General features: G+C 47.4%; 1 protein-coding gene across 13 annotated transcripts in view; it reads left to right on the forward strand.

Moving 5' to 3' along the window:
* The first annotated feature begins 3,194 nt into the window (after positions 1-3,194).
* The window catches only part of PRRC2B (proline rich coiled-coil 2B), a 51,950-nt gene continuing 30,335 nt past the window's right edge, over positions 3,195-24,809 (forward strand). For 8 of the 13 annotated variants that reach the window (XR_012625866.1, XR_012625867.1, XM_074846429.1 and 5 more), the window contains exons 1-8: positions 3,196-3,439; positions 17,595-17,762; positions 18,736-18,913; positions 19,128-19,230; positions 20,230-20,302; positions 23,054-23,197; positions 23,860-24,101; positions 24,509-24,630. Coding sequence is in view for 11 of the 13 variants with exons in the window: in XM_074846429.1 (XP_074702530.1) it covers positions 17,648-17,762; positions 18,736-18,913; positions 19,128-19,230; positions 20,230-20,302; positions 23,054-23,197; positions 23,860-24,101; positions 24,509-24,630 (977 nt within the window). In the remaining 2 variants the exon portion in view is untranslated. Of the gene's footprint in view, positions 3,440-9,768; positions 9,876-17,594; positions 17,763-18,735; positions 18,914-19,127; positions 19,231-20,229; positions 20,303-23,053; positions 23,198-23,859; positions 24,102-24,508; positions 24,631-24,809 lie in introns of those variants that run through there. The other 5 variants (XM_074846437.1, XM_074846431.1, XM_074846430.1 and 2 more) reach the window with 5 other exon arrangements.

Below are 24,809 nucleotides of genomic sequence, written 5' to 3' on the forward strand. Positions count from 1 at the left end.
CTTTTCCTGCTGCAAGAGAATTTGACTCTCTTGTCCAGGGAATAATTTGTTAAGCTCTCTGGAACAGGTCAAAAATCAGAGTGGGCGAGCAGTCCTTCCAAAATGGATCCTACGTAGAGCTGTACATTGAACTTCATCCAAGGGAAACCTGTTCATCAGTCTCTGCCCAAATCTCTTCTCGTTGTTGACACTCCTCCCTCACAGTCTGTTGTGGGTCCAATCCCACCAGCTCTCATTTTATACCACTTGTTTTGGTTTATACACAGGCAGGTGAAAGATGGTGCAGGTCTTTTGAAGAGCAGCACAGGAATTTATCACCTTATGCCAAGGTCTGATGGTGTCCCCATGGACCAGGATGTGGTAGAGCCATGCTCTTCCCTTTGGTGGTAAGGACAGACTATGTCCTTTCACTATACAGATCGCACCCAGCTTTGAACAGCAAGGAGCAAAGAAGCCCAACCCCAATGCAGTCCTGAGCCATGAGACTTGCAAAGCTCTGTAGAGCTGGCCTCAGCATACTGCTGGGCACAGGTGGAAAAGCCATGAGTTTGTGGGGGTTGCAGTGTACACAGCTGGTAATGAATCTAGAATTGTCTTTCATTTGTTTACTTTGGCCTTTTGATCTCCACAACAGGTTGCATTAGTTTTTTCTTTAATTGGCGCATCTATTCCCTTGGCCTTGGATTGTTGCCTTGGAGATGCACAAGAGACCTTTGGGGAACTGCTTATTACAGAGCAGAGCAGGTGTGCATAACGCTGACCTGGACAAGCCTGCGTGAGTCACCTGCTGATGCTGTGGGTTGTAGGTGGCTGCATGAGTCACTGAAAGTGAGGGGATCCCACACTGCCCGGATCTCCTGAAAGGCAGCATGAATGCCTTTGGGTGCTTGTCGTTATTGTGCATCAACAGCATGTAGTACAAAATGGTTCACTCTCCTCTTCCTCCTCAGCTGACATGGGCTGTGAAACAGCGTGGTGCTGCAGAGTAGGGTGGCTGAATGTGAAAAGCAGCAGCCCAGATCAGAGGGACTCTGGAAATCTGGCTGACCCATCGCTTCCTTCATGGAGGACAGGGAGGTTTGTACAGGCAGGAAGCAAGTTAGAAGAGCTATTTGCATTTGTGTGTGTGTGCATGCGTCTACTTGTCTGATCGGTGGAGAAGAAAAACCAAACGCACCAGACTAATGCCCCAGCTGCCCGGTGAGTTGGTGTGAGTGGGAGTTTGCTAATGTTAGGAAGGAAGGTGGGCTCCTCCATGTAAGCATCTATACAGAGAGAAGTGGAGGGCATTGGCCTGCTGTCTCTAGACAGAAAAAAACATGCTGCAGGAAAGATGAGACAAGACACCAAAGGGGCAGGAGTAGAGTGTAATACTTTGATATCCAGAAAGGGAGGGGATCTGACAACCAGATAATGGTTTTCAGCAGCGCTGGTGTGTCTCTTGGTAGCTCAGTGCCTGGCAACTTCGATAGCAGTACAGATCAACCGTAGGAACATCACATATGGTCCAGAAAGCTGTTCATGCATTTCCTCCCTCTGCGTTACTCTTGATGAGTGTTTGAGATCAAATACATCTCTCATGAGCAGCGATCCAGGTGCTAGGCCTTATGCTGTTCCTGTAACCTGGGGCCGTTCCTCCTGAGGCATTGCCTGCACCAGGGAAACGTGCTGCAAAATCCCTCTAAAGCCACCTTCCCTTCATGGGCAAGGACGTGCAGGGTGACAGCACATGACTGGTGACCCATGAATAAACTAAAGAGTGCACTTGAAAGAGCCCAGCAATTGCCCAGGTGCTTGTCCTACATATATATTATACACATACACACAGACTGACATATATATATATACACGTGTTGTGTGTGTGCCATTTTTGAAAGCTGCTGGACAGTCCCTAAGAGGTAAATGCATGCATACCTGCAGTCTGGCCTCTCATTGCAAAATATCACACTGATAAACACCCATGTGAGTTCGTTACAGGGAAGGAGAATTAAAGGGAGACTGCTCTGTCCTTGTGTCCAAGGAGACCGCATCTCCCAGGCTATAAAAGATCCCCTGGGCAGTGGAACTGCACTTCATAGCAACTTCTACAACAATATCCTTAGTGCCAATTTCTTGCCAAGAACACTGCTCGCATCGTTTTGACCTGAAGCTCTTCTTGGCCTGAGCAGGGACCATGTTTGCCTCATGAGCTGCTCGTATTTTACAGCTGGGTAGAGTTTTTTGGGATAGGAGTGTCTGCCTTGCTCTACTGCATTTATTCCCATCATCATTAATAAGAGGAAAAAATTAAAGGGTGTTTCTGGACTGAACTCCTTCCAAGGGGCAGTTCTTCTGGGTTGCCTTTGAACCCGCTGCCCATGAAACCAAGGAGGAGCAGCAGGCTGACTTCACTGATTATTTTCCAGCCCTTCTCCTGCCAGACAGAAATCCCCACGGCCCTGCCATTGACCCGCTGCCCTAACTGGGGTCACCGCAGCAAGGAGGCCAAAGACTTGAGGGAAAAGCCTTGGGTACCCCCTTGGAAGCAGCCTCCCCAGCGGGTGGTTCGAGCTGGGGTGGCTGTAAGGGGATGAACCCCACAGCGATGAGCTCAGGGTCTCCTTCAGCCCCAGCACAGTGCCTCATGGTGTCACCTGCCTATTTCCAGGAAATCTAATGCGTATGACGTGAGACACCTCCGCGCACGCAGACTTGCTTATCCTGTCTGTACGAAGCGTGTTGAATTGGGGAAGGGTCGCTCCTCGGCACGTAGGCTTGGTTCTCTTGTCTGTACGAAGCTTATACAAAGGGCCCTGTTATTGGTATATTAACTGAATTGTTTAAGTCTTTGGTTTCAGTGGGCTGACAGGAGTTGGGGTGCGTCTGGGGGCTTTGCTGACCCCCACCCCTCCTGCTGCCTTCGTGAGGGGCCAGGCGCCCTGCCGGGCCCAGTGCCCTCTGCCTCAGCCCACCCTGGCGGCTCTGAGGGAAGATCCGGCCTTCGGGGCCGGGCGTGTGGGGTAGAGAGAGGGGCTGGGGCCGGCGACAGCCGCCATGGCCGCGGCTTTGCCCCTTCCTCCTGCCCTCGTCCCTCAGCAACCCCAGACCCCCCCGCCGCCGCCCCTCCCCGGCTTCTCCCCCGCCTCCATCTTGGGCCGCCCCTGCGGCGCCGGCGGGGCCCTGCAGGCGGCGCTGTGCGGAGGGCGGCGGCGCCCTCCCGCGCGGGATTGACAGGCCGGGCCGGGGGAGGAGGGGGAGGAGGAGGAGGAGGAGGGAGCGGCAGCGAGAGCCCGTATCGCCCCGCATCCCGCCGCCGCCGCCGCGCAATCCGCCGCCATCCGCCGCGTCCCGCGTCCATCGCCCCTCCGCACCCGGCTCCCCAGGCACTCCCGGCTCCCCGCCACCACCACAGGTGGGTATCGGGGGCCGGCGGCGGCGGCGGCCGTGGATATTTGGGGCGGTGAGTGGGGCCGGGGGGGCGGGAGGAGGAAGGGGAGGGTGAGGGAAGGTGGGACGAGGCAGCCCTAAAATGGAGCCGGAGCCAACGGCTGCGGCACCCCGCGGCCTCCCGGCTGGGCCCGGCGGGGAGGAGGCGGCGGCGCAGGCCCGGCGGTTTCGCGATGGGGGGCCGGGGCGGCTGTGGGGGCGATACCCCCCCCCCCCCCATTTCGAGCTGTTGTAGCAGCCTGTGTTTATTGTGCGACACCCCACACCCCCACACACACCCCCCCGCGGGGATGGAGGCGCCAGGAGCAGCCGCGGGGCCTGGCCGGGATCCCCGGTGAGGGCCGCGGTGAGGCCCGGCGGGGGGGCCTGGGCTCAGGGCCCGTTCTCCGGGCTCCTGCCGCCGGGCCGGGGTAGGCCTGCAGGGCGGGTGTCCGTGTCCCCCCCCCGCCGCCCCGCTTCCCGCCGCGGTCCAGCAGGGGCCGGGGGCTCGGAGAAGCGTGTTCCCCCCCCCACCCCCGCCGCAAAGGCAGGTTGTTTTTCTTCATCGTCTGGAGTGTGACACAAAGATATTTTTGTCGCGCCGTGTGTGTGTGTGTGTGTCTCAGCAAAACAAGGCGGGGGGGTGGCATCCAGAAGGCTCGGTCGGTTTGTTATTGTGCGGGAGCCTACAAAAGGGTTGCTGAGGCCGAAAGCTGAAATGCGGTTTGGGGCGGGGGGGTGTGCGGGGCAGCTGATGAGCTGGGGGGGGGGGGGTCCGAGGATGGAGTTTGTGCGCCCTGGTGCTGGGCGAGCTTGTTAGGTAGGTTTGGAAAGATGTATTTTTTTGGTTTAGGCAGGAGTTTTTCATCTCTGTGTGGGAGCAGATGTGCTGCAGGCTGGGGAAACGCTGCTGCGGGTCCTGGGACACATGTGCTGTGCATCTTCGCCCGGGGGGTGGTTTGTTTAGTAGCGTTGGTTGTGAACGAGGAGGGGTTTTTTTGGTTAAGGTGGTTACAAACCACCCCCAGATCCCCAAAGTCAAAGCTGGAGAAGGGAGTTTGTATGAGCTGGGAGTTGTGGGTTTTGTTAGGAAAGTTGTTTTGGTTTGTTTCTGTCTCCTGAACATGCAAAGGGTGAGATGCTCGAGTATCAACTCAGCAAATATTTATGTATTGATGTTACTGATGTTCGGGATGATAACATACAATAAACATAAATGTTTAGGACTTTAGTAATTTTGTTTCTTTCTAGGAACAGGTATTAAGCATAAGCACGTTGCAGCATCTGCATCATCTCCTGTAGCCTGCTTAGGGGGAAGGCATCCCGCCCCTTCCAGGACTGAATCGAGGTTTATAGTGGAAGTTTTGTTTGTGTTAAGCCTTGTCTTGCAGATGCACATGGGGCCTCCACTGGAATGGGCCCCTTCGTGATGTATAAATAGCTGCTCCCCGCCTTGGAGAGCCCAAGTTTGGAGAATCGGCTCCTGACAAGTAGATTTCCCAGATGCAAACTGGCCAGGGCTGGTTTTGGACCTGCTTTTTCCACGTTCAGTTGGCACTGGGGTAGTTGAACCCCAGTGTCCTAAAAGCTAGTGTTCTCCAGGGACTGGGGAGTAAAGTCACCTGGAAGAGGTGGGGAGGAGGGAGGCTGAGACCATATTCTGAAAGTGGAATTTAAAGAGAGGATAGAAAGTGATGGTTTGGGGATGATTTCTGTCTGAAAAGTTGAAATGGCTACCTGCATTTTTCCCTCCAAATGAAGTATTGTAAATGGGCCTGGGTTTGATCATGAGCGTATCTGAGGTCCCTGAGATCTTTGTGGGTTCATTATGGGCGATGCTACTTCTTTCAGGAAGTGGCCTAAGAGGTTCATCCTAGTTAGCAGGGTCTGTTTTGGGGGTATGATAAACAAAACCTCTCCCATATGACCTCTTTGAAATGGTCTGCTCTTTTTCTTGTTACAGTTAAAAAGTTCAGATTAAAAATCATACTCAGACAAATCACAAATACTGTTTCAGATTGCTGGTTTGTTTGTTTTTTAAATTGCATGTTTCCTCAAGCCAATATGAGTGCATCTGCTGTTAGCTGTGTTTTGGTTTTGTGCTTAATTTGATATGTACATTGAATATAAGTCGATTCCTTTTTTTAATTTGTTGGTCTGGTCTGCTTTTCTGCATGGCTTGGGTAGACTAGATGTCACACATTTTAGGACGCTTTCAGCAGTCTTCACTGATAACAAAATATATTTCTACATGACTTCAGCAGATACCTTTCCTTTTAAAAAAAATAGAAGGAAGTAGTAAACCATGAGTTTTATATAGGTTTCCAAAGCTATCATTATATAGTGCCTTGGTGCCTTGTTTTTTCTAAATTTGGAGAATTTTTATTTGGTCTTGCAGTGCATTTTTTTGATGAACTGTGAGCTTTTTTTTTTTCCTTTTTCTGTGTGTTCATGAGAGCTTAAAAGTGAAACTCGGCCAACTGGCTGAAGCTGGAATAGTAAGTAAGTAGTCCATACAAATGCTGGAAAGGAGATGCAGGGTTGAAAAGTATTTTAGTTTTAATAAATATGAGTAATGTTCCTAAAGAATTTTTATTAAAATGATTTCACTTCATAGCGACATTTTAATAAAGCCTTTTATTAAAGCTTTGTGTAAAACCAAACTTCAAAGGCTAATTTACTTGAACAACCTTCTTCTTAAAGTAGGGATGGCATTAGAGTCCGTATTTGTCTTAATGCCTGACGCAGCGTGCCGTGGTGTCTGGATGATGGTATAAAGACAGTCCTCAGTCCTCGTGTGTGTGGCACTGATGCTTTTGCATAGCACCCGATTCCTGTGCCGCATCCTCCTCGTCCTGCGGGGTATTGCATCGGAGGTGCGACTGGCAAAAATCAGGACCATGGTTTAGGCATGTCTTCTGGTAGTGCCTCCAGTTTGCCTGAGCTGTACAGTACAGAGCCTGTTAGATTATCCATTACAGAATTACCTGCCCATTTAAGATTCAAAAGCGTTGGTTGCTTAAGGCCTTCGTTGTACTTACTGGAGTAATTGAAAGTATTTAAGGGCGAGCCGGGCTAACTTTAAGCGTTGCTGCATTGAAAATAATAGTAAGCCATTTTATTTTTTCTTTTATGATGATAGTCTGTTCAAAGAGATTTTGTTGTAGTGGTATTTCCACTTGCAATTGTGTATTTTATTATTGCAGGAATAGAAGCAATATGAACAGGAGAAACTTACTGAATACAGGATGGTAACTTCAGGGGTGCGAGGGAGAGAGTTTATTCCAAGGGCTTGGACCTCTCAGGTCATCCCTGCTCTTCTTTATGAGATTCCTCATTTATTCTGCAACTTGGCAATGAACGTGTATCAGGCCTTGCTGTTCAGCTAATCATGCCTTGTAAGTGGGTTTTGTTTTTCATGTGGCACTGACTGGTTCTCCTTATAGGTCAGTAATTTCACAGCTCCTTATCACTGGTTTGTCATTTAGAACAGAGCAAGTCCAGCTGTGAGTCTGTCAGGTATCAGACAATGAGGTGAAGGACAGTGAACAGGTAAAGGCTGGGGAGGTGCAGCTCTCCTGAAATTAAGTGACTTTGTTGCAAAAGTTATGACAATGCTCCTGGAAAGCACCTTCAGAAGGGGATTTTGCAGATAGGTTCAAAACCTGTCTAGTTTGGTTAAAGAGTTGTTCTTTCCCACAGGAGGAGAAAAGGGGGCTAAAGCAGGAGATTGTATTGTAATGTTTAAGCCTCACTGAAGTGTAGCTTGGGCTCATTCTTTGTTAGTAACTTGTCTGGTACTCGGGATGTTCTCTGCGTACACATGTGCTTCCTGTGCAGAAGTAACTGAGAACCTGGAGCTTATGAGCTGTTTGGATGTGTATAGCTGTAAATCCTGATCTTTTTATTCTTTTTGTCTGGGAGCACTGGGACCATAATAGAAGTGGACTGGAGGCTGATCTAGTAGCACTGGGTTCTGTATTTATCTGTGACATTGGTTGGTTGTGAAGCTGCTTGACTTGCAGTGCTGTGGGGTGTGTGAGGACAGAAGGTGGTTTTGAGGTGTTAGAAGGCATATGTACAGTTGTGCAGGGGGTCATTGTACTTACAGCCAAAATACAGTGTCTGTATTATGGTTCTGAACACTTCAAATTTTCAGGAAAGTGCTGGTAAACTGGAAGGGGCAAGAGAGCTCACTGTTACATCCTTAAGAGACTACGGGTATTAACTTGTGCAGGACTGGTGAAAACAATCATACCTTGAGTGAAGGGGAACAGTTAACGGCCTGATTTGAAACATGCAAAAGTGAAAGAGGAGGTGAAGGCCCATCTTCTAGGTTTGAATGCAAAAAAGTACAGAAAAAGTATCAGGAAGAAAGCAGGGCCTACAGGAAAAATGGGAGGTACTCTTTTACCAGGGAGTGTAGTGATAGGATGAGGGGTAACGGTTTTCAACTGAAAGAGGGTAGATTTAGATTAGATGTAAGGAAGATAGTCTTTACTGTGAGAGTGGTGAGACACTGGCACAGGTTGCCCAGAGAAGCTGTGGCTGCCCCCTCCCTGGAAGGGTTCAAGGCCAGGTTGGACAGGGCAACCTGAGCTAGTGGAAGGTGTCCCTGCCTGTGGCAGGGGGGTTGGAACTGGATGATCTTTTAAGGTCCCTTCCAACCCAAACCATTCTGTGATTCTGTGACTTGCTAACAGCACCCTAGGGTCTGGCCAGGAGGACTAGTCTGTTGGGCTGTAGCACTTCTAATTGAAGCCCAGTGGACATTTGCATTTGGGAGCATCCTCAGTAGCCTTTGGATTTCAGGTGAGTAGCACTTAAGAGGAGTAAACTACATAGTATTTACAGAGTTAGCATCCTGATGAAAGAGACTGGGTGGAGGAATCCTTCCTGGGTGGCCATTGAGACATTTTGGGCAGGAATTGTAGTGGTGGTGTTGCAAGGAGTGAATAGAGACAGGTTTGAAGAGCTTGCATTGGGACTTTGCCTCCCCCAGGCACTTCTTGTGTGTGAATATAGTGATTTTTATTGGAAGAGTTCTGCTGTGGGGTAGGTTCTTCAGCTGTTCCTACCTGTGTGTGGGTTGGGAGCCCATACAAAAGCCTTGAGTGCTCTTGTTCAGAGTTTGGAGTGGGCTGTGAAGCAGGCAGGGGAGTAGGGACATGCTCAAGAAACACTTCTTCATGGCTGGAATAGTATCAAGTATAGTTTTATCTTTTTCTGAAATAACCAAAGAATCAAGCTCCCACCTAGCAATTGAAACATCACGAACCGTCATTTAGGAACAGATTCACCAGATCTGAGTGTTAATTACAGTGTTAATGCTGCCTTTAGTGATGCCTGTGATCCTGTGGCAGTGAAAGCAGTGTATGGGGTGGCTCATTTAGGAGGTGTTTGCAGCATTCCCCATCCCCTCATGCAGACCTGCTCCTTCAGAACTCTTCTGGAGCAGGGCTTTGTGCTGCTGCGGACCCCGCAGCGTCAGGAAGGCAGTGTGTTTCAGAGGGTGGTTTCCAGCACCAGAAAGTGGGAGATGAAGGGTCTATTTCTTGCTCTGCCACTCAGCATAGCAGCAGAGTTCTGTGGTGTCATTTTTCTATCTGGAAAATAGAAGTGATGATGCTTACACACCTTGTCAGTTATGCACTGCAAATATCTATGTAAATTAAAGCATCTGTGAAATGTTTTCACTTCCTGTCTGGCTTGGCGTAGTCCAGATGTCCTGTGCATAGTCTTGAGTTGCTTAGTTCTCCAGAAAAGCTAAAGCTACCTAAAGATATCCAAAGCGCCTTTCTTCAGAGTACTGAATCACACTGCACATAACGTGGTTTCTTACCACTTTGTACAGTCCTTTTCCGGTCAGAATCCTTGGCATTCTTTTGTAGTGCAAACGGCTCCTACAAATAGGCTTCCTGTAAGACGAATTGCTGTGCAATGCTGCATTGCCCTAGTAGTGTTGTTAAAATTGGGGAACCTGGAGGAATACTTCCTTGGAAGCTTTAGCATCTGCAGTGTTTATGAACTGCAGGCTTGTCTGAACTGCTTGTAATCTTATTAATGGTTTGAACTGGCTACATCAGCCTTGATGGCTGTGGAAATCGGAGAAATCTGGTAGAGAAGGATCTATTCAGCTTTATCCAGAGCAGCTCTGTACCCTGCAGTGTGCCTGTTGGTGCTGGCCTGTCTGGCTGTAAAGGTGCCTGTCAGAGGAGCTCCTGTCAGCACCTTGGGGAGGAACAGGACTTGAGGGATCTGCTCAGCAGGGGTGTACAGGAACCGTTCCCTTGTGTGTGCACTGAGGGATTGACACTTACTGGGTTTTGTCTCTAGTCTTTCTCTTCATAAAGATAACCTTTTGTGCATAACCTGAGTGGGAGCTGAGGCCCTGAAGTCAGCAGACAGCCTGAGAGTGTGGAGAGGTGTTACCAAAGCCCAGATCTGGTAGTGAGGCTCATCGGCACAAGGTAAACACCCACTTCCCCATTCCAGTGTGATCCTTCCTGAGACTGCAGAGAAAACAGAGCTGCTTACTCAACAGCTGATGGCATTTGTGTGGAAAGAGCTGTTGTATGTGTTCCTGAAAAAAGAACTGTTAACCCTAAAGACTGCCAGCTTTGCTCTGATTTCATCTCTTGGAGCTGTGACATCTCTGATTTCCTCTCTGCTTGTTTGCTATAAAACCTGTGTTCACTGCTGAGAGATGGAATAAGTTGCTGAGTTTTGGACCAGGTGAAGGATTTGTGAAATGTTTGTGACTTCACTGGAAGGATTTCTCTGGTTGCTCCTCAGAATGCATCTGTTCTCTGGCAGCAGTTGATAGTGGTCCTTCCACTTGTGCTTGCCCTGGCTGTGTACGGCTCTCCGAGGTGAGCTATGTCTAATGATTCAGAGGCTTACATTTGGGTTCTGGAGCTGGCAGCATGGGTGTTTCACCTATGCTACTCTTGCTGCATCTCACCTGGGCTATATGTCATTGCCGTGATGATTTTTAAAAGTCTGTGTGGCAGAAGTGTCAGGATGAAGGGAATTTCACGACCTTAAAATGAAGTGGTATTCACTTTAGTTGTTAGTGATGGAAGAATCTTTGTCTTGAGCTGTCAGTCCTAAGACCTGGTGCAATGGCCAGAAAACAGTTTGTGCTTGTGTGGGTACCTCCTGCCCTCGTGGGCCCCTTTGGAGCAGTGGGTCTACTTTCTCTGCCAGTGGACAGTTTCTTCCTGTTGTTCTAGACATGGCAAGTGCTGCTGCAGTGCGTTTCCTCCTTGTTTGACTCTTCTTTACAACTTGCTCCTTTGTCATCAAGAGCTTAATTTTCATTGAGGGTCTTGGCAATGCAGGTGTGGGTGGCTGGGGCAGAAATCTGAGCTCTGGGACTTCTAACAGTGCCTACGGTGTTACTTGAGCAAACTGTTTCTCTGCCTTGGTTATCCAGCCTGTAAAATAGGACTGATAGTACCAGCCCTTTACCTGTCAGATCCCTACCAGCTACTCGCAATCTGTTATTGTTGCTCAGATACCTAAATGCCCAGTTTACCTTACAGTTCAGCTGAATGTTGCCAGGAGCTTTTCTGAACAGGTTTTGCCAACAGAGCGTTATACCAGGGATTTCTTTTGTATTTGGATTTAAATTGCTCGCTCGTGATCAGCCTCCTTGCTCTGGTGTTGAGGGAACAGGATGTTGTAGCTGTGTATTGTCCCTGGACATTCCGATCTCAGAGGAACCTGAGCGGGGCAGACTGGAAGGCAGGACCACTCTGGAGGCTGTAGGTAGTGTGCTTCAGCTCTGGGCCTTGGTTGTGGAGGAGCCAGAGCATAAGTACAACTCTTAAGGGTAAAGATTTGCATTTAATCTGAGCCCTCCTTTGTGCAGGCAGCTCGTGGAGATCACTAGGTCACTTCCCTTTCCTCTTGTACTAGAGCTGTTGGGGTCTGAATTTGTTGAGGCCACAGGTGGTTCTTGCTGAACTGACCTGCTCTGTCTTCTGTGGGTTTTACCTTTGAAATGTGAAACAGCAAAGAAAAAGAAAAATGGTCCTTTATGTCTATGGTGTCTTGCTGTGGAAGGTCATGGCTCTGAGCCTGGCGAGGTCTATAGATAGGTGCCTCAGAGCCAATTTGTGCTGGGTCTTGTCTCGTTTAACACATTTACAGCCTGGATGAGAGGGCAGTGAGTGTAATGGTGGCAGTTGGTGCTTCCAGGTTGCTCCACATGAGATACCTTGCTGCCTCCCTGCAGTAATCGATCAGTTCTTGATTCTGAGGGGTGCGAAAGCCCTGCAGCACTTCTTGGGTTAGAGGTACAGTTATTCCTTCCTGACAGGCTGGCACCAACGGGTCAGTTTGTTCTTTACAGCATGGTGGGACAGAAAACTGGCTCTGTTTCTCTGGAGGGCTGTGGTAGCAGACGCTCCTTTCAAGAAAAGAATTAACTGCACACCTTGGGTTTTCTGTTGCTTGAAAAGGAGGGGGAGTTTCATGAGCACAGGATCTTGCGAGTACTTTCTGTGGGCTGTGGCCCAGCTTTCTGATTGATTTCTTTTTTGCTCGGTGCCATACTCTTGCATCCTCAGGATGAAGTGTTTCTTATCTTTGTCTGCATCCTCAATTACTGGAGGTCAGGGCAACTTTCCAGGGTGTGGCATTGTCTGTCCAGCCTTTACAGAAAGGACCACAGAACTCATTAATGGTTTTATGTAAATACAGTTGAGCTCTTCTCCAGACTCCAGTCTGCTTTATCTGTTTTACAGTAAGCTACAGATCCACCTTTTCTGGATGTTGTTCTCTGCCTGCTTGCTTTCCCAGCGCTGGGAGAGCTGAGTACCAGAGAGGTGAGACTTCTGTATTTTACAGGCCAAACTTGAGATTGTGAAGATTTTGTCTAGAACTGTGCAGTGTTTCAGTAACAGTAGTGCGATTCCCAACCAGTTGGTACGTTTATAAGAGGGGGCAGGAGGTGAACTTGGTGAAGACAGAGAGCTGAGAAAATGAAGTCAGGTCATCTTACAGGGCATGCCCTTTCTCCCTTCCCCCATTGTCATGTTTTCTCTCTGCCTGCAGAGCTCCATGCCACAGAGTTAATGATAGATACGCTGTCCAGAAGACTCTGCTTCTCCTCTTCACGGTCTTGCTGCATGTCTCAAATCCAGGGTGGCTTGGCTTAGGGAGGCCTGATGATGGGGCTGGCCAGTGGGCAAGTCTTCTGGCAGACAGCTCCAACAGTATTACTTGGCTAACAGCATACCTCTGCAATAAATCATGGGAGATGTGAGCCTAGTCTCCCATTCCCTGTTTTTACAAGGAGACAAGGTTCATGGGAGATGCAACGAGAAGCTGGAATTGTGCAGAATTAAAAGATGGCACTGTCAAATACACCTATTCAGCTAAGCAAGGAGCGTCCCCCCTTGTGAATCAGGAGCTTGACCATGGGCTGTCTATCTTTACTCTGTGCTGCAGACTGCTGACTTGCTTCTCCCATCTGGCAGGATTTGGTGCCACGTTCAGGATCTCAGCAGACCCTTCTCTGTGTGTACCAACAAATTTTGGTGGCTTCCTCTGGAAACAATGCAATAGAATGACAGCAAGTGGTTTCTTGTGGCCTAGACTTGCTACAGCCTCTGTTTGCTGCACAGCTCTTCTGCACTGATCTGTTGACTTTGTACTTGGATGCTGATATTCTCCTGTTGCTCCCCTCCTCACTTAAGCGGTCTCTCCTCTAGTCTTTCCCCACTAGGCTGATGATCCCTGCTTGGGCCAAACAGGGCTTCTACAGGACATAAGTGCACCTGGCCCCAAGCCCCAAGGGTCACACTGTTCACCAAAGCTCTTCCAAGGGCAGCCAGTGGGATCTTTCATCACTGAGGCAGGTGGTGACTGTTTTACAAATAGGTGGTTCTTGGTGGGACATGTTCCAGGAGAAGTAGTGGAATCTCCTTGTTGACAGATAAATGCTTAACTATGAGAAGTACCAGCAAAATTGACGGTGAGTATTTAAAGAAGAGTGAACATCACTAATCTTCTGTAAAACTATATTTCTTAAAAGGTTTCACATTACCAGTAACATTAGAAACTACAATAGATTGCAGTTTAACATCAACTCCAAGCAATTTCATCTCTGAAATTACAGTTCAGCTTTTTCAGCCTGTGAGTTTGACCTGAAATTTTATACAAATTGTTCAGAAAAATCTTCCTACTTCTGGAGAACAGCCTTTTCACTGTTAATCTCTATCCTGTTGCTTTGTTTTGTGTTTGTGACTGCTGCTGTGAAGTGAGCAAGGAGCGAGGGTCTGCAGTGGTCTCAGGTCCTTTGCCCGAGTGATTGTGCTCAGTGTAGAGCTCAGTGGTGTGTGAATGGCTGAAGTGATTCCTTCCAGTGTGTGTGTTACCTTTCATAAATCTGTTTGCCCTGCTCAATTAAGGCTGGCTAACTTCCAGGTATTCAAGCTCCACTGAAGTCTTGTGAATACAACACCATCAGCCCAGCCTCCTTCATACATAGATTTACAAAGAGCTTTGCAGACAATCCTGTTTGTCAGGAGTCTCTCTCCCTTTTGCTGTGTTTTTAGCTCAGGGGTTTCCAGATGTTACCAGTGCCAGTAACTCAGGGTTTTCACATAACTCCTTTTGTAGGACACGCTCTCCGTGCTCAGTAGATCCCTGCTGGAGCTCCAAGGCTTGCATGCTCTGGCACTTAAAATGTCCCTGTTGCTCTCTGGATTAGAACATACCCCTTTAAAAGGCAGTTGGATGGAGCCAATACCCAAACATCAAATCCAGGACAGCATACTGTGGACATGAAGACTCCTGGGTAGCAGAGCTCTCTGCCCAGGAAGTGATTCTGGTGCAGTTATTTTTATTCCCGGGTCTCTAATATACTGTAGAAAATACTGGTCATACTGCAGTATTTTCTGATTCCTCTGAGACACTCAGTATTTTTCACTCCAGTGGTGTCCCTGGATATTACAGGAGACATTGCTAGTCCTAAGAATGGGAAGAGCTAAGCTCCATGCTAAAACTGATGGTGAACCTTCCTCTAAAGACCTCTATAAACCCAGAGAGAAACCTTGCAGAAATGCTGGTGATTGATTTTTTTTTTTTTTTTTTAATTTTTTTATTTCTCTGTAAGATGTGATAATGCTTTCTTCAGGGTCAACAATCTGACACGGTTACCCTGAGCACAGGTCAGAGGCTTTGCCGAGGCTGTCAGTTGTCAGCATCGGCATGTGCCTTCTGCTTCCAGCTCTCCTAATAACAAGCATGCAGGCTGACAGTTCAATTCTTAATGAACTTGGTTTTTATCAGAAATGGCTTTGCTCTGCAAGACTGGAAGGCCTTGATGATCTCTGCCCAGATTCCCCGTTTGACTGTGTGATGGGAAAATAGTCCAGTGTCATGACAGCCTTGGGAGGCTCTGTGGCCTCTCTGAAGTGCTGTGGGTGTCCTGGGTGCCGAGTGATCCCCCTGGCCAGTGACACCCATGGACTCGCTCAGATCTGCAGCTGGCTGCTGCCGGGAGGGACAGGCAGCAAGGTCCTGCCTGCGGGACAGCTCCGACCGGGCTCAGTGCTGCTGCAGCCTCTCTGCACAGTCACTGTATGGATGTTGCCTCACCTCTCCGTGGACTTGTTTTCCCCTTTGGAGCACACACATAACACACAAACAAAGCTGTGTTTCATGTTTTCAGCTTCAAAGCATTGAAGGAGTTTGAAATAAATTTTCCTTATCAAGACAGCAGTTGTGGCTGTCCCAGGAAGTTTGACAAGGGGCTTTATCCCAACATGTCCCCAGCTTCTCTGCTCTGAAGTGGTTGTTTATTCCTCCTGCGTTGTTTTAATGATACCAGATGTAATCAGGAGGTAGCTGAGACCCAGTGACACAACTGGTTGTCAGGGTTTCTCTTTGGCAGTGTTACCCTGCGTGCTGTTTATATGCTGACTTTCAGGAACTTGGGAATTTTCTCTTAACTGGCTAACTCCTGAACCTGTTGTGGTAGTGGTGTGGTGTTTTTTTTTTTTCCTAACGCCTAGTAGTTTTGTCTGAATTTAGTTTTCTAAATGTCAGAGTGGATTTTATTGCTTGGGATTGTGTGAGGTTGGTACAGGATTGACATGGTCTGGATAGACCCCAAGCCAGGCTCCCTCTGCAAGGCTCAACATACCTGTAAACGCAGGTGGCTGTGCTCTTGCCAGCACAGCTGAGGGCTGGCGTGCAGCACCCTCTGCTCTTTGCTCTGGTCTGGGGCTCCCCACAACTCTACCAGTTCAAACAGGTCATTGTTCTCAGTCCAGCTTCTGCTTCCCTGCCAAGTCCGTGCTAATCGGTATTTTTTCTCGCTTTCTCTTTTATGTCTGTCCTACTAATAAAATACAGTGGAAATGGGCAAGTGAGGGAGGAGCTATTGTTTTCTTTTGGCACATGGTGACCATCTGAGCAAAGATTGAACCAGACTGGAGCCGAAGATCTGTTTGCTACTCTGCAGGAAAAGGTGCTTCAAGAATGCCAGCCAGCCGTGTTGCCTCCGCAGGCTGTCATGCTGCAGCCCCATGGTGGTCCAGCAAAGGTGGCTGTGAGTGGCTTCTTGCAGAGCCTGCTGTTTTTCCTGAGCATCCTGTGGATGCTGTTACTGAGTGACAGAAAATGCTTTTCTTCATCTGTCCCTGACCATGCTACTTGCTGCCTAGCACACGGAGTCCATGGCTCCTTCCTATTGCCAGGCCTTATTTAAAGAACACTACACGGTGCCAGGTTTACTGGTCAGAAATTTGCCCCCTGGCAGCAGCCTTTAGATGGGCTTTACTTGGCTGGTTGCAGATCACAGCACATTCTCAAACTGGCTGTATCCAACATGTTTATGCTCTGCGCTTTATTTTGTACATAATGCATGATAGACTAATCCTCTTATCTGTAAATTATGTTTGATAAAGCTTTGCTGGTGGAAGTTGTAGCCTCTGGTTAGATACAGTTTCAGAAAGAGTGATTTCTGACTGTGTTTAAAACATGCTTTCAGCTAGATGAGTTCCAGAAAGGGTGAAGGGTGGGAAGGTCCAATATATGTAGCATTTTGTACTCCCAACAGAGTTGCAACCCTAAGATGGGGCCTAGCAGATGGTATAATAAAACTGCCAGCAGTTTTAGGCTTGGAGTGGAAATCTGGAAATCTAAATTATGCGTGAAAAGGTTAGATTAAGCTACCAGATTTGAGAAAATTTAGAACAGAGAATTATGCTTGAAAGTATGACAGAGAGGTCAATTGAAAGTAAGCAAAGTTTCTTTTCTGCCATAAAAGTTGGCCTACAGTGTGTGTGTTCCCCATGTTTCAGCTTTGTCCTGGGCTCCAAGAGCCAAAAAGTGAAAGTGAAGAGACTGCTTGTGTGAAGGGTGTTAATCACAGAGTGTTGTGCCAGCAGAGATCAGAGTGAAAAATTGACAAACCACATCCATTGTGAAAAGTATATTTATAGCTAAAAATGGTGTTGAAAGTGCCAGCAACAGAGAAATGTAATCTTTCTTTATCAAATGTTTTCAGGATTCACAGTAGAACTGCTGAACCCACAGGTTCAAGATTCTGAACCTGTTTGATTTGAGCAGTTTTTTGGACTCCTTAACTCTCTCTCATGGCCAGCAGATGGGAAAAGGGAATTTGAAGAAATAACTCTGTTGCCTTCAGGTGATGCTTTCAGAGCATTAATTGCTGGTACAAGTCATTAACTGTGGCCAGTGTGGAACCATAATCCTAAACATTACAAACCCGGCTACAGTGCTTCAGTGGGAAACCCAATGATAAATTCCAGTGTGGTATAAGACACAGTGCTTTCCTGTCATTTTATGTTTAGGAATCCTTGTGCATAGCTGCTCATTGTTAGACTTATTCTTTTAAAGCAAGGACTGTATTGACCACCCTCTCGTATATTCTCACACTTAAAGAAGCCACCTCGTTCAGCACTAAAGTGGCAGAAAAAAAAAAGGATGCTGCGAGAAGTGTGTCCCTGCGGTTCTGTTCATTCAGTTTATGAATCTTAAATCCCATCAGCTTCTTGTGACTAAAGAAGAGGGGGTTAAAACCTTGTAACTTAGTGTGCTCACTGCAGATACTAGCAGTTCTAGCAGTTGTGTGTGTTTTTCTTTTTACTTGTCTCTGGCTAAATAATCTGTTTGAAGGCATTTTTCTGGTTCTCTTTCGTTAAAAGGCAGATCGGGAGCGGCGCAGAGAAATTTCCTTACTAGATGACATTTCATCGCAATGTCCGATCGTTTGGGGCAAATAACCAAGGGAAAGGATGGGAAAAGCAAGTACTCGACTCTCAGCCTGTTTGATAAGTATAAAGGAAAGTCAATAGAAGCTATCAGAACTACAGGTAAGAAATGCCTTCAGAAAGCTCCTTTTTGATGTCTTCCAAGAGTGTTGTTGCAGAGCTAATTCAGGTTGTTGGCCCTGTGGGTGGGATGCCCAGTGGGAAGCAGCTGGGTTGCAGAGCTGCTTGTGCTGGTGTCTAAGCCTCTGTTGCATTAGGACTTCAAGGAGAATGTCTGTGGTTCTTTGTGCTGCTGTTAGTGTAGGAACATGGAGGAATCACGGCAAAACAGCTGGGGGACTGTTGGCCCTTTCGTTTAGCCTGTGTCCTTGCTGCAAGGTGGTCAGGTTGCAAACTTGAGTGAAAGCCTTACCCCGGGCCTTAGGCTATACCAAGACAGGGCAGTTAAGCTGACTGAAGTGCCTTGAGTTGGACAGACCTTGTGTGGAGAGTCAAGAACTGAAGGCCTCTGGGGAAGAACCTGAGTTAGTTTTGCAGTGGAGGTGTGACAAAAAGTAGACAATGGGGTCAAAAAAAAATGGAAACATTGCCTGAACTGGCTCTGGATTTGGTGTGGGAGTAGAAAACTTGAAGAAAACAAAATACCATCTTAATATATGTGATCTGGTGTGTAGAGCTGGAAAATCTAGACCTCAGGACTCCTGGGTTAGATTACCAGTCTGTCTGCTAAGAGGTGGACTTGGATGGCTGTTTCCCCAAGCTGTGAAAGGGCAATGCTGCTTCTCCTTGGTGAAATGAAAGAGGAGCATCTGCACAGGTAGCTAAAAGACTCTGTGGGCATTTTCTGTTATGGATAATTATTTTTCTCTCCCTTCCAACTGTTAGCCAGCTGCTACAACAGACGGCTGCTTCGCCGTGGTCCTGCGGGACATGACCTGTATGTTGACACAGCAGCAGTGGTGCTGCTTGTCGTACAGTTCTGTTGGGACTGCACCCGGCCACAGTATGCTGATTATGGTTACTTGTCTAGCAGGATATAGCCCTCTGTGACCTGCCATTGTTCCTTTCTCACTAGTTATTCCTAGACATGGCTTACAGAGTCTTGGGAAAGTTGCTGCTGCCCGGCGCATGCCACCTCCTGCAAACTTGCCTAGCTTGAAGTCTGAGAACAAAGGAAACGACCCCAACATCATTATAGTACCCAAGGACGGTACAGGATGGGCAAACAAGCAGGATCAGTCAGACCAAAAGAGGTAGGTAGAACCACTCTTTCCTAGATTTTGTCAGGCAAGCAGCAGTTTTGCACTGCTGTGCTGTGTGTTGGACCTTACAGCGATCAGTTCTCTCGTGGCCATGCCAGTGTAGAGCCAATGTTAGCCTGATCTTTTAGCAACTGCTGTATTTCCAGAGTTGTTCGTCTTCTTGCCTGCCTTCCCCTTTGATCTCACCTCTGCTGTCTCTTTTCAGTTCCAGTGCGACGGCTGCACAGCTGCAGGAGTCGCTGCCGCAGCAGGGTTTGCAGAAATCTGTCTCCAATTTACAGAAGCCGACACAGTCAATCAGTCAGGAGGTAGGTGCGAGCAGTCTCTGTGGCTGCCACCCTGCCTTCCCTGTCCCCAGACAGTGTGAGGATTTTCTTTAATTGTCTGTGTTGCCTTGCACATGTAAGACTCAGCAGACTGCAATTTACAGAACAGCTCCTGTAGAATCAATTTGTGTAGAATTGACTGTCTTGACTCCAAGTTACTGTACCCCAGGAATGCTGTGCTGCAGTTAGAGTATAATTCTGTGCACGTTACTTCTGTACCTTTCAAGTGTGTGCAGAAAGTTTAGCTTCAATCTAGAGAGAATGGCTGGAGTGTGGGATGGCTGGTTAGCACTTCTAAACCATTTTATTTCGGGTCTAATTCAAATGTCCCTTGGTGACAACAGATCCAGCTCTTGCTCCCAGCCTGATGAGACTTGATAAGAAGAGATCTGGTCATGTGGGAGAAGTAGCCAGTGTCAGGACCTGAAAAAGCTACTGGCAAGTAAGAAAGCTTCCTCAGAGAGTGGCAGGGACTTGGCCCTTCTGTGCTGCAGATTTCACACTTTTAGCTTAAAATATCCCAGCCTTTGAGGTTCAGGGAGATCAGGACAGAAGTTATGTTTTGAAGAGGAGAAGTGGTTAATGCATGAGAAAGTAGGGTAGCCTTCCAGCTGAGGTGTAGCATGGAACAAATCTCCAAGATTAAGAGGGACCATTTGGGAAAATGCAACAGAACAAAGGGAAAGCTTGATTAGAGTGAGGAAAGCAAGAGGAATGGTTTGAAGAAATTGTTGGTGAAGGTTAGTGGAGGAGACATGAGAGGCAGGGCAGAGAAGTGGAACTTTCATGTAGCATCATAGAACACTGGAGTGGGGAGTAGCCAACTTTAGCCCCAAGGAGAAGCTGGGGAGACCTGTGGTATCCAGTGACATCTGGGTGATCTAGAGGTCTGAACTGTAGCAGGTGCCAGCCAGGAAATGAGAAACAGTCATGAGACTTTACTGATCTGTGGGTGTTGGGGGTTTTTTGTTTTGTTTTCAGAGTACAAATTCAGTGCCAGGTGGACCAAAGTCATGGGCACAGCTGAACGGAAAGCCAGCAGGACAAGAAGGTGGTGAGTATGATAAATAGAAATGGAGCTGGGTATGTGTCTGCTTCTCCCAGACAGGCACGAGGTGGGGTGACCTCCATTTCTTCCTGCCCTCCCTGTCTAGACTGGTGCGGAAGGGGACACAGCTGTCTTGGGTACGGTGCAGTGAGGCCATCTGAGTCTTGTTTTCAGTCTGTGTAGTGTGTTGGCTGGGATGATGCAGCTGCATCTGTTCAGGTCTGCCAGTGCAAGACACAGCTTGAACAGAATGTGTCCCCTCACCATTTTGAACCAGAACAGTTCATGCAGGGAAACGTTTGACCCCTCATAAGCATCTTCCATCAGCCCAGAGCAGTGTGTAACAAAGATGCAGAAAACAGAGTGGAAGAGGGGAAGGATTAGTTTAGAAGAAAAGAAGAAAGGAGAAGAGAGGACATCAGAGACTGGAAATGTAGGTATCTCAATGGCTAGTAGCATGGGGAGCTTCACCTAATTAGGTGGTCAAAAGTAAGGCTGTAATGGTAATACTCCAGGAGGCTGCACACAGCATGCTTGGTCCAAGGGTATTACAGTGTCAGTGGGTGGAAGTCATGGTGAAGCTGTTGCAGGATGCACTTGCTTACACCTTGGCTGAAGCATTTTTATTAAGTCGCCCAGAGTAACTGTGCTGCTAATGGCTTCTGCCTGACTGAGGATCCTGAAGCAGTGTTAACATAAATTGGGAGTTCATTTATCTTCAGGTGCATCCATTTCCACACAGGAGGTGGTTTCCTGCTGCACTGAGTACTGCTATTAAAACTGTAGTGAGAATAACAGCTCAGTTTCACTGTTTTAATGTGAACAGACCTGGAACCATCCAGTTGTCAAATGAAACTGCAGAGAGATTTGAAAGAATTGAGACAGCTGCAGATTGCAGAAATGGAGGGGACAAGCTTATCCTAAATTGAGTCCCTTAATAAGAGGTTGTTTCTCAAAGGCTAAATGTTAAAGCAGAGACTTGTGCTTGTCTGAGGTTGGTGGCCAGTGCAAAGACTGTGGCTTGTTTGGTTAATTGGTACTTCTTTGAGACTGTGGCTGTGTGGACCTCTTGTACAGTCGTTTTAAAATCTGATCATCTAACAATGTTCTTAAAGATTTTTTGAAAACTCATTCTAGGTCACACTTATCAATATAGAGTTCTCAACCCAAGGAAAGAGTTGCATATGTGGCTAAGAGCAGCTTAATTAGAAGGTAATTGAATCACAGAAGCATCAGAAATCTGGCTGAAAGGACTTCTTAGGCCAACCCATCCTCACACCTCTTCTCCAGTGGCATTGAACAATTGCAGTTTCTAATATTATTGGCAAAGAGGAAAGTCTTTTGCTTTTTGCTCTCTTTTAGGTGTTACTGCTGCAAAGTCTTTTTCGGAGGGTGTATCGTGAAGAAATGTGATCTAGTAAATCAATTATGAACTGCGCCATGCCTGTGTCTTCTGTATAAGGGACATTTGGAGAAAATAAAAAGATGCACCAAACTTTTATCAGTGTGATGTTGCCTAGGGTTAGAGTATACTGATGATTATTAGTGCTTGCACATTGTCATTACATTGTGCAGCGCTACCTGGGGGGTGGAAGTATCCCCTGAAAGACACTTATATGTTGTTAATATTCTCATTGCCATTCTAGTTCAGTAGAGAAATGCAGTAGAAATCGGAGTTCTCAGCACATCTTGAATATTTTGTGGTGTATTTGAGAAATGTCTGTCTTGTTTGCTCTCATCTGTCCAAAATATTTGAAGATGTTATGTGCAGCAGTTGCAGTACCTCCCTGGAAATCTTCAGATGGGAGGTCTTGTGCAGTGTGCAAGTTCCAGAAAATGAAAATGACTTAGAAGCCAATCCTTCCTGACCCTTTAGGGCAAGGAAGGATAAAGATAGATGAGACTCTTAGGTCTTCAGTAATCATTGCTGATGCTTCTAACGTGGTAATTCTGAAATGCTGTTTTTAAAAAGAGCATTAGCTGAGTAACACCAAGAAACAGTTCTCAAGCAATTTTTTTAATATTTAGTAGTGCAATAATGCTGACAATTTCCTTTTATTCGGTGTTATCTTGCTAACGTGTTTAGGAGAATTGCTGTGTTTTGTTTCCCAGTCACTGACAGATCTTTAGAATGGGCAGAAAGCTGTCATTCTGGCGTGGCTGATGACTAGGCAAGACAATTTGCCAATGACTAGAAATGAACCTACCCTGATCTGGCCAGTGATCTGCATCTTAAAAATGCTGCAGCAGGGAGGAGAGTGGGGTATAGCATGTAGCACTGGGTCCGTATTTGTGGTCTTTCACTGAGTATATTGCCAGAAATCTCAATGATAGACTTCCTGGTAGAGTGAGATCTGAGCAGAAAGAGTCTGTATAGAAATGGCAAATACTTGATAGCAGGGTATCATCTATAAACGATCTTGCAGAATTTGTATCTCTGCCTCAGTCTGAATTTTATACTTTACAAAAATAATTGGAAGCTGAGAAAGTTCACTCTGACTTCACTGAACATGAGAATTTAAAGGAAGAGCCCAAGTTAAGAGTGTGGGAGTACTGGGTGAGGACATGTGTTGTTGTGTTGCTGACGGTGTCTGAGTGTGTTTGGGACGAGAGCTGGAGGTGCTGGTACGATAGTAATTTGGGTTTAAGTGTGCTGGAGGCCCAGATTTTCAGGAAGCGCATTTCCAGGCTGATCTTGTAAGGGAATTGAAAGAGTGGAAAGATCTTCTCTGAGTCCCACACTTATTTGTCTGACAGGTTCAAGGGCCTCAAGCCGACTGTTATCCTTCTCTCCCGAGGAATTTCCGACGCTGAAAGCAGCTGGCGAGCAGGACAAGGTTGGCAAAGAAAAGGGCGCCTTAGATCCGTCGTATGGGCCAGGACCAAGCCTCCGCCCCCAGAGTAAGTGAATGATTGTCTCTTTCTGTCTTATCCCAGCTCATAACCCCAGAGACTGTGTTTTGGGCAGGGGGATGCCAGTTCACAGTAGTATCTGATAGTCCATCCTTATATTTCCTTTTATCCTTTTATGAGCTCACATGTGTGAAGCAGCTTAGTAAATGGCCACAGATCCTCCTGTAGTGCTGATGTTCACTGGCTGAGTTCTGTGCTCCAGACAGTCAAGTATGGACTGTCATCTACTACATTGTTTAATAAAAATTGCTGTGTGATGTTGCAAAACAGGCCCCTTCCCCCTGGGCTAGCGGTGTCACAAGTGAAATGAGTGTGTGGTGTAATGTGGCTTCTCTTTGAGTGCTTGTGCACGATCTAATTAGCCTTAATATTCTGCAGGGTAAGGACTGCGGAGATGGGGAGCGGAGTTGGTTGGAATTCAGGCTTATTGACAAATAAGGGCACCACTGGTGCAGCAGTTACTTATTAACGGCTGATGCTGCTAGTCCCTTAGGAGAATAAACACATTTGGAAATTTTCCTTGGTCCCTGATGTTTTTCTACATGCTTAGTGTAATTAGGGCTTGACCGGAGTATTTGAGTTTCGAGACTTTCTGGCAGAGTGACTGTCTGCATTTACAAACATTAACATAATAATTACCTCCTTCCCAGATGTCACCAGTTGGAGGGAGGGCGGTGGGAGGAACATAACCTCTGCCACATCTCTGACCGCCTCCCCTGCTGAGCTGGGCAGCAAGACCTCTAGCACCGGAGACGGAGCCCCCTCCTCAGTGAGCGCCAGCGATCCGAAGGAGCCGTCTCTCCGCCCAGCTCAGCCTGTCCGCAAAGGGGCTTCGCAGTTCATGGGAAATGTCTACCAACCACCTACATACCATGACATGCTACCTGCTTTTGTAAGTTGTCCTTTCCCCACAGCTGTGTAACATCCTTGCTTCTTAGAATGTGTGCGTGGGTTGAAGAAATCACCTGAGAGATCTGCGTTCTGGACTCTCAGTTGGTTCCCAGGGCTTGCTCAGGGATCCTTCTCTTGATCTATTTTTAGTTGCCCCTGTTGCACATTTACCCTTTCATGCTAGAATAGTGTAGCACAGCGTTGCTCAGCCCAAGGAGAAGTTGCTGCTTTCCTTTTATAGCTGGAGAGAGTAACCATTAGCACGTGGCCTGTTAGGCAGCCGGACATGAAATGTTTGTTTTCCATTTGTGTGGATGCAGCTACTGTGCTCATGTCGTAACCTAATCTGGGTAAGCCTTCGTGTGGCAAGGAGGAAAAACCAGACTGTTCTGCTTTGCATTATTCCAGATGTGTCCACAACAGCCATCTGAGACCCCTACATCACTGGACCGAGGGTCTTTCCCCCTTCCTCAGCTTCGCCTTGAGCCCCGGGTACCTTTCAGACAATACCAGATGAATGACCAGGATGGGTAAGGCTGCCACGACTGTCCCACTTGAGAGGCAGGTTCAGGGTGTGACATGAACTTCAAATGATGCAAGAATTTGGGCCAGGGATCCAGTTGCATGGGTGAAGCAGCTGGCAGCCACAGAGGAAACCTGATTTTTATCCAAAGCAGCAATGCCTTGCTACAGCAGCATCAGAAATGGT

This window comes from Strix aluco, chromosome 20, assembly GCF_031877795.1.
Source record: "Strix aluco isolate bStrAlu1 chromosome 20, bStrAlu1.hap1, whole genome shotgun sequence".
Lineage (NCBI taxonomy): Eukaryota > Metazoa > Chordata > Aves > Strigiformes > Strigidae > Strix > Strix aluco.